This window comes from Artemia sp. Qi Xiang Cuo, chromosome 3 (genome assembly GCF_049724085.1).
Source record: "Artemia sp. Qi Xiang Cuo chromosome 3, ASM4972408v1, whole genome shotgun sequence".
NCBI classification, from domain to species: Eukaryota; Metazoa; Arthropoda; class Branchiopoda; order Anostraca; family Artemiidae; genus Artemia; species Artemia sp. Qi Xiang Cuo.
The window spans coordinates 59,411,048-59,420,979 of NC_142796.1; the positions used below are offsets into that span (position 1 = coordinate 59,411,048).

General features: G+C 37.5%; 1 protein-coding gene across 1 annotated transcript; it reads right to left on the reverse strand.

Annotated features, from left to right (window-relative positions):
• Window positions 1-8,878: 8,878 nt before the first annotated feature.
• Window positions 8,879-9,322, reverse strand: LOC148954348 (uncharacterized). Its single transcript, XM_089086243.1, has one exon. It carries the CDS (start codon window positions 9,320-9,322, stop codon window positions 8,879-8,881), a length of 444 nt encoding a protein of 147 aa, XP_088942369.1.
• Window positions 9,323-9,932: the final 610 nt, after the last annotated feature.

The window sequence follows — 9,932 nt, forward strand, 5'->3', positions numbered from 1 at the left end:
TATTCAACCTAGAAGATTTTGGTTGTGAGAAATTTCCGGGTAAGATACATAACCCCGAGGAAGAAGTTCGATTTTTTAGTAAATGGTTACAAATACATATTCCTTCTCGGAATATGTGTGTCAGATATTCTAAGAAGAAGAAGAAGCAAGTCCCTAATATAGATTGGAACCATACTAAGTGGACGACAAACAATGATGAATAATTACAATAGTCAACACACTCATGACTAACCAACGGTCTTTTTAAAGACCATCAATTCTATAAACACTTCGTAACTATGGTAATATAAATCTTTTAGGTTCAAATCGCTTGAGTCCTCTCGCAATAGCAAACCAAACCAGATTATACCCACTTAACCAGATCAAAAAATGGCAGTCACACTAGCTTGATTAGTAATTGGACTTTCAGTCCTACATTCACGGGTTTCTGCAAAGTGCTATGGACTTCATTGAAAAAATATCAGTTAAAAAAAATAAATAAACATGTATTATACTCATTCCTCTTGGCAAAAAGGTGTAATGACCTATTCTTAACCATTGCAATACCTTTACGCAAATATCTTTTCGCAAAAAATTCGCAAATCTCGTAAACTAAAGAAGTAATTACACTTTTCAACATTAATTACCCATTTTTTGCAAATGCTTGCATATTCCATTTCCCATTTTTGCAATGGTTAATCAAACATCTCCGATTGTAAAAGCATTAAAAAATTTTCCAATTACTAATTACCCTTTTTTTTTTATTCAAATCCTAATCACCAATCAAGTCATACACGTTCCTCTTGTATATAAATATATACAAAAAATAATTGCATAACAATGAAACAAGACGTGCTGGGTTTTTTTTGGGCTTATCACCAAAAAGGCAGTGAACTTTGAAATTGTGTCATGACCTGTAGGCCGCAAATAACACAGGATGAAAGCTCTGAATCTCTTTAAAAAGGTGTAGAGCTTCTATAGAAGTATTACCTAGATGCGAGGGGCTACTCACACTCTTTGAAAAGGTGTAGAGCTTCTATAGAAATGTTTTCCTATAGCTTCTATAGAAATGGTACGTACTACTCTACTGATTTCGTGGGTGTTGGTCGAGCACAGATTGGCTTAATTGAATTAAGTACAACGGTATAATATATCAGATATATAATGGAAACTACCAAGCAACTTTAAGAAAGCTTCGATTAAACACCTACATAATAAAGGTGATAAGAGTGATTGGTAATAACAGAGGCATTAGCTTGGTAGAGGCATTAGTTATGAAGTAAATTACTTAGCATGATGAAACTTTTTAGACTTGGGATGTTATAGATACAGTTTTAAGAAACGAATTATGTGGCATTTGGGAAGGGAGAGGACGCGATGATCGAATTCTCACTCTCAGATTAATAATTTGGAAATGCCTTTAGATGGTATATATACGATAAATCAAACATTTCGTCGTAACGAACTGTAAGTAAGGAGCGATTCGGCTCAATAGTAACTGAAACTCTAAAAAACAGAGGTTTGGTATCAATGGATACATCAGAAGAATTTGATTTTTATTCTGATTCCAAATATATAAGATTCATTAAGCTTAGTGTTACTCACAAGGGCGGATCCAGGATTTTTTTGGGGGGGGGGGTTTACTAATTTTTGACTTTTTCGGGTGGGGGGGTACTAATTTTTGACTCAGTTTTCGACTAATTATACTGATTTTTACCTAAGTTTTACTAATTTTCGACTCGGTCAAAAATTTCGGGGGGGGAGGGGGTTCCAACCGGGTACCCCCCCCCCCTGGATACGGCATTGGTTACTCATCAAAAGCAACGAGCCTGAGAAAAATTGAGCCTGTGAGAGAAACACCCACAAAAAGTAAAAGAATCTTAATGAAAACTGCACCATCAGATTCCACGTATCAGAGAGCCTTACTATAGAGTAGAGGTTTCAAACTCCCTTCAGCAAAAATGTGGAATTTTGCATTTTTTGCCAGAAGAAAGATCACGGATTTGTGTTTTTTATTTATTTAACCTTTCTTATAAAGTATATTAAAAATACTAAATATTAATGACATTCGGCTATCTCTATACCAGGGAGGTAATCGTAAAAAAAACTTTGCAAATTTAGGATACAATGAATTAATGGATCTTTTTTTTGTCGACTGGAGAAAAAAGAGCACACATGGGCCAAAAAGCAAATTTGTGAGCCAAGGAAAAAGTTATATAGGTAGCTTAATGTAAGTCGGTCGAACTGACCTCTGACTCGGGCAAGTGCTTCATATGTCTTTCTAATTTTTTCTTTGAGACTATGGATTATGATGTGTTTTGTATCACAAATAGTTTTGCCATAAAAGTAGTTTTTGCCAATATAAATAATTTTACTTTTATAACTTTAATAAATCAAATAATTATAAGATTTTGATTACTAAATATCAGTATATGTATATTAAACTGACAAAGCACATTCATTTGTATTTTTTTCAGTAAAGTGCAAATTATGTTCTGTCCTTGGGAAGGCATAGGGAATTCTGAGCCCAACTTATATTAATTTCTGCTCGTTTTGAGTTTGACTCGGTTATTTACTGTAATTTCTGTTCGTTTTTGGTTTCATTTATTTATCGATGCTGATTTGTGGTAATTCCACGCTTGGTAGATTATTTGATTTTATTTTTGCTCATTTTTTGTTTAAAGGAGCTATTTACTTTTCTTTGAAAAACTTATTTTGTTGAAAAAGTTTTTTTTAATTAATTTCTGTTCGTTTTATATTGGCAAAGTCTTTTCAGAGAAAAGGAAAATAATACTTCAAATCTTTTCGTTTTTTAAGAATTTATAGTTTGGCCTGCTATTTGTATGCTGGAGAAAAATTTTGAGCAATTGTTAACAACATAAACCCTTTTAAAAATCTGGATACAAATAGTAGTGTATAATTTAGTTTCATACCTCCTCTAGTTGACCTGAAATGGAAAACTTGATACCATTCACAAAAAAAATGTGTTTACTTTCTTTGATAGCTTGGATACACTTACGCTATTTTGACTTCGTTAAAATTTAAGAGCAGAAGCAGCCCCAAAAGTTTGAACATAATACCCTCAGTCGTTCTTGGGATACTGCTGAGATGCCTTATTGGGAATTAGCATTAACACAGTGCATTTTGATTTAATCTTACGGCAACATTTAGTTTTTAAACATAAAGTCAAAGGGGTGGGTGGGCGTGGGAGGGGGATTAGTTTCCCTCCAATCACTTTCGACTATTAAAAAGGGTATCATCCCTTTCTATTTTCAATCGAATGAGCCCTTTTCGAAGTTCCTACGACAACTCCTTCGATACAAAGTGCCCTGGTCTAAACAACAACAAAAAATAATACATTATACCCACATCGATCTTTACTACAAAAATGTCAAGCCTTCCAATTACTTTCGACTATTAAAAAGGGCACTAGGCCTTTCGATTTCCAATCGAATGAGCCCCTTTCGAGTTTCTACGACAACACTTCCTATAAACACCTTATATGCTCCCAGGGCCTAAATTACAACTTTTACCCTAAGTGCTGTGAGGGTGGTTGTCATCCTCTAAGACCTAATTTCCAGAACTTTCAACTACGTTACACAAAATGGCTATCTCAAAATTTTGATTGGATGTGTCTGGGAAAATGGTGTGCGTAAGAGGGGCGTTAGTCTTTCTCCAATCACTTTCAAATATTAAAAAAGGCACTAGCCATTTCAATTTCCAATCAAATGAGGCCTTTTGAAGTTTCCACGACAACGCTTTCAATAAAAACTTTATATGCCCCAGGGGATAACTTACAAACCTCGTCCTGAGGGCCGGGGAGGGTTCTTCCTCACATACATGGTTTCCAGAACTTTCTACTAAGTTGAACGAAAATGCTATGTCAAAATTTTGACTGGATGTGTGTGGGGGAATTGTGGGCGTGAGAGAGGGGTTAGTTACCGTCCAATCACTTTCAACTATTAAAAAGGGCGCTAGCCCTTTCAATTTCCAATTGTACGAGCCCCTTTTGCAGTTTTTACGACAACTCTATCATTAAAAACCTTATATGCCCCCAGGGCATAACTTACATCCTTTGCCCTGGGGACTCTGGGGGGTTTGTCATCCTTAAATACATAATTTCCAGAACTTTCAACTACGTTGAACAAAATGGCTATCTCTAAACTTAATACGATTTAAATGTGTTTGGGGAAATGGAGGGCGTGAGGGGGGGTTAATTATTCTCCACTCAATTTCGACTATTAAAAAGGGTAATTTCAATTTCCAATCAAATAAGCCCCTTTTGAAATTTCTACAACAACTTTCCATATAAACCTTATATGCCCCCAGAGCATAACTTACAACCCTTGCACTGAAAGCTCTGATGGGGTTATCATCCTAAAAGACTTAATTTCCAGAACTTTCGACTACGTTGAACAAAATGGATACCTCAAAGTTTTGATTGGATGTGTTTGGGGAAATGGTGGGCGTGTGAGGGGGGTTAGTTGCCCTTCAATCACTTTCGACTATTGAACGGGCACTAGCCCTTTCAATTTTCAATTCAATGAGCCCTTTTGGATGTTTTTACAACATTGCTTTCAATAAAAACCTTACATGCTCCCAGGTCATAACTTAAAAACCTTACCCTGAGGGTTGTGGGGGGGATGGGTTGTCATTCTTAAAGACCTAATTTCCAAAACTTTCAACTGCGTTGAATAAAATGGCTATCTAAAAATTTTGATTCGATGTGTTTGGGGAAAAGCTGGGCGTGAGAGGGGGGTTAGTTGCCCCCAAATCACTTTCGACTATGAAAAATGGCACTAGCCCTTTGAATTTCCAATCGAATGAGCCCCTTTCGAGTTTCTACGACAACACTTCCTATAAACACCTTATATGCTCCCAGGGCCTAAATTACAACTTTTACCCTAAGTGCTGTGAGGGTGGTTGTCATCCTCTAAGACCTAATTTCCAGAACTTTCAACTACGTTACACAAAATGGCTATCTCAAAATTTTGATTGGATGTGTCTGGGAAAATGGTGTGCGTGAGAGGGGCGTTAGTCTTTCTCCAATCACTTTCAAATATTAAAAAAGGCACTAGCCATTTCAATTTCCAATCAAATGAGGCCTTTTGAAGTTTCCACGACAACGCTTTCAATAAAAACCTTATATGCCACCAGGGGATAACTTACAACCCTCGCCCTGAGGGCTGGGGGGGTTGTCGTCCTCAAATACCTAGTATCTAGAACTTTCTACTACGTTGAACGAAAAGGCTATCTGAAAATTTTGATTGGATGCGTTTGGGGAAATGGTGGGCGTGAGAGAGGGGTTAGTTACCGTCCAATCACTTTCAACTATTAAAAAGGGCGCTAGCCCTTTCAATTTCCAATTGTACGAGCCCCTTTTGCAGTTTTTACGACAACTCTATCATTAAAAACCTTATATGCCCCCAGGGCATAACTTACATCCTTTGCCCTGGGGACTCTGGGGGGTTTGTCATCCTTAAATACATAATTTCCAGAACTTTCAACTACGTTGAACAAAATGGCTATCTCTAAACTTAATACGATTTAAATGTGTTTGGGGAAATGGAGGGCGTGAGGGGGGGTTAATTATTCTCCACTCAATTTCGACTATTAAAAAGGGTAATTTCATTTTCCAATCAAATAAGCCCCTTTTGAAATTTCTACAACAGTCCCTTTTGAAATTTCCATATAAACCTTATATGCCCCCAGAGCATAACTTACAACCCTTGCACTGAAAGCTCTGATGGGGTTATCATCCTAAAAGACTTAATTTCCAGAACTTTCGACTACGTTGAACAAAATGGATACCTCAAAGTTTTTATTGGATGTGTTTGGGGAAATGGTGGGCGTGAGAGGGGGGTTAGTTGCCCTTCAATCACTTTCGACTATTGAAAGGGCACTAGCCCTTTCAATTTTCAATTCAATGAGCCCTTTTGGATGTTTTTACAACATTGCTTTCAATAAAAACCTTACATGCTCCCAGGTCATAACTTAAAAACCTTACCCAGAGGGTTGTGGGGGGGAAGGGTTGTCATCTTTAAAGACCTAATTTCCAAAACTTTCAAGTACGTTAAACAAAAAGGATATCGAAAAATTTTGATTGGATGTGTTTGGGGAAAAGGTGGGCGTGATAGGGGGGTTAGTTGCCCTCAAATCACTTTCGACTATGAAAAATGGCACTAGTCCTTTGAATTTCCAATCGAATGAGCCCTTTTCAAGTTTCTACGACAAACATTTTAATACAAACCTTATATGCCCCCAGTTTATAACTTATAACCCTTGTCCTGAAGACTGTGGGGGGAGTGTCCTGCTCAAAGGTATAATTTCCTGAACTTTAAATTCCTGGGCTATCAAAAAATTTTGATTGGATATGTTTGGGGAAATGGTGGGCGTGGAAGGGGTGTTAGTTGACTTCCAATCACTTTCGACTATTGAAAAGGGCACTAGCCATTTCAATTTCCAATTGAATGAGCCCTTTTTGAAGTTTCTACGGCGACGCGTTCAGTAAAAACCTTATATGCCCCCAAGGCATAACTTACAACCCTTGCCCTGAGGGCTTTGGAGGATTGTTTTCCTCAAAAACATAATTTCGATCTGGAAATCCACAACACTGAACAAAATGGCTCTCTAAAAAAATTTATTGGATGTGTTTGGGGAAAAGGTGGGCAAGAGAGGGGGGCTAGTTGCCAAGGCCCTATCCAGGGGGGGTTACCCGGTTTGAACCCCTCCCCTCCCCCCGAAATTTTTGATCGAGTCGAAAATAAGTCGAAAATTAGTAAAACCTAGGTAAAAATCAGTAAAATTTGTCAAAAACTGAGTCAAAAATTAGTAATCCCCCCCCCGAAAAAAAATCCCGGATCCGCCCTTGCTAGTTGCCCTCAAATCACTTTCGACTATGAAAAAGGGCAATAGACCTTTGCATTTCCAATCGATTGAGCCCTTTTTCAAGTTTCTACGACAAAGACTTTAATAAAAACATATATACCCCCAGGGTATAACTTATAACCCTTGCTCTGAAGACTGTGGGGCGAATGTCCTGCTCAAATGTAAAGATTCCTACACTTTAACTACGTAGACCAAAAGGGCTATTTAAACATTTTGATTGCGTGAGTCTGGAGAAATAGTGTGCGTGGCAGGGGCGTTATATGCCTTCACATCGCTTTTGACTACTTAAAAGGGCACTATTTATACCAATTTCTAATCGAATGAGCCCTTTTTGAAGCTTCTACGACAACGCGTTCTATTAAAACTTTATATGGCCCCAGAGCATAACTTACAACCCTTGTCCCGAGAGCTGTGAGGGGGTTGTCATCCTCAAAGAACTAATTTCCAGAACTTAAAACTACGTTGAACAAAATGGCTATCTCAAAATTTTGATTGGATGTGTGTAGGGAAAAGGTGGGCATGAGAGGGGGACTAGTTACTGTCTAATCCCTTTCAACTATCAAAAAGGGCACTAGCCCTTGTAATTTCCAATCGAATGAGCCTTTTTTATAAGTTTCTGCGACAATGCCTTCTTTAAAAACCTAATATGCCCCCAGGTCATAACTTACAACCCTTGCCCTGAGGGATATGGGGGAGTGTCCTCCTCAAAAACATATTTTATATCTGGAAACCAGCAACGCTGAACAAAATGCCTATCTCAAACTTTTTATTGGATGTGTTTGGGGGAATGATTGGCGTGGGGAGGGGCTAGTTGCCCTCCAATCACTTTCGACTATTAAAAAGGGCAATAGCCATTCCAATTTCCAATCGAATAAGCCCTTTTCGAAGTTTCTACGACAACTCCTTCGAGACGAAGTTCTCGGGTACGGAGAAAACTTTTTCGACAAAATAAGTTTCTCAAAGAAAAGTAAATTACTCGATTATAGCAAAAATGAACAAAAATAGAATCAAATAATCTACCAAGCATACAACTACCATAAACCAGTATCAATAAATAAATGAAAGCTAAAACAAACAGAAATTAAAATAAATAACAGAGTCAAACTCAAAACGAGCAGAAATTAATATGAGTAGGGTTCAAACCCCTATGCTTTCTAAAAGCCAGAATATAATTCGTGCTTAACTCTGTTATTTATATTAGTTTCTTTTCGTTTTGGGTTTCATTTGTTTATTGATACTGATTTGTGGTAGTTGTATGTTTGGTAGATTATTTGTTTCTATTTTTCTTCATTTTTGGTTTAATTACTTTACTGTTTTTTGAAAATCTTATTTTGTGCAAAAAGTTTTTTAATTAATTTCTGTTCGTTTTGTATTGACATAGTCTTTATCAGGAAAAAAGAAAATAATTGTTTGAATCTTTCCGGTTTTCCTATAAGAATTTATAGTTTGGCCCGCTATGTATATGCTGGAAAAACTTTTTCAGCTTTTTTTAACAACATAAACTCTTTTGAAAATTATAACACAAATAGTAGTGTTTAATTTAGTCATATACATCCTCTAGTTGACCTGATAAATAAAACTTGGTATGATTCCCCAAAAAATTGTATGTATGCTCTTTGACAGCCTGGAGACAACTACACGTTTGATTTAGTAAAATTTTAAGAGCAAAAGTAGTAATAGAAGTAGCCCCGAAAATTTGAACTTAATACCTTCAGTCGTTCTTGGTATATTGCTGAGATGTCTTATTGGCCACCAGCATACAAACAGTGTGTTTTGATTTAATTTTAACGCAACATAGTTTTTAAGCATAATGGACAAATTGCATAACTGTGGGGGGTTGACCTATTCAATAACCTTTGTGATATAGTTGCTAGGCCATTCAGCTATGCTGAACAAAATGGCTGTCTTTAAATTTGATTGGAGATTGGAAAATTATGAGCTAAAGAGGAGGGCTGATTGCCCTCCGATCATTTTTTACTCTTCAGAGAGCACTGTGACTTTTAATTTTCAATCAAATTGACTGGACTTGTATCCCATCCGGCCTTTGTGGCTGTATTGGGGCTTCTTCTCTTCTCACTAGTCGTTGAATATGGCGAGGGTATTCAGTTCTATCTGGTGCATCACGCAGGAGTTGGGTGAGGTTTTGGCCATTGAAGTTGTCGTACCATCTCTTGCCAGGTCGGCCACGAGGTCTTGTGCCATGTACCCGTCCTTCAAACGTGATTTTGGGGAGTTGATTTGATGACATTTGTTGAATATGACCAAGCCAGCGGAGTTGCTGACTTTTAATTCGGTCCATGATAGTGCATGAGCAGTAGAGGAGCTTACGGAGGTCTTCATTGGATACTCGATCGATGTAGGTGATCCCTGCTATGCGACGGAGACATTTTGCTTCAAATGCGGAGATTCCCCTTTCGTCATCAACTTTAATTGACCATGTTTCACTTGCATACATAGCAATAGGGATTATGAGAGAGTTAAAGAGCCGGACCTTCAATGATTGTGATAGTAATTTACTCTTCCAATTTGATGATAGACTCTTGAAGCTGCTGGTTGCAAGGCCCAGTTTATACCTAATTGATTTTTAGCAATCGTTGTTAGAGGAAAAGACTGCCGAGGTAGACAAAAGATTTTGCATTTTCAATTTGCTCTCCTTTTATGGTTAGCTGTATGGCTCTGGGTGCAGAGTCTCTGGATGCCCGCATGACTTTCGTTTTTGCTGTGTTGACAACCATCACAAGGGTTTCGGTTGCTGACACTATCTCGTTTGTGTCTGTTTGGAGAAGATGTTCATGACTGTTAATTTTAACGATGTCGTCTGCGTACGCTAATTTGTCGACAAGTTTCACTCCAATGGATGCACCGTCTGTGGTTTTAGAAAGTGATTAAATAAAAAAAAACAAGTTTTTTAAACTGAAAGTAAGGAGCGACATTAAAAGTTAAAACGAACAGAAATTATTCCGCATATGAAAGGGGCTGTCCCCTCCTCAACGCCTCACTCTTTACGTTAAAGTTTGACTCTGTCTCACAACTTTATTTTTTAAAACAATAAAAAACTTTAGCGT

Bases quoted from the DNA above. Each gene is read 5' to 3' on its own strand.
- LOC148954348 (XM_089086243.1), bottom strand. From the start codon at position 9,322: ATGTATGCAAGTGAAACATGGTCAATTAAAGTTGATGACGAAAGGGGA.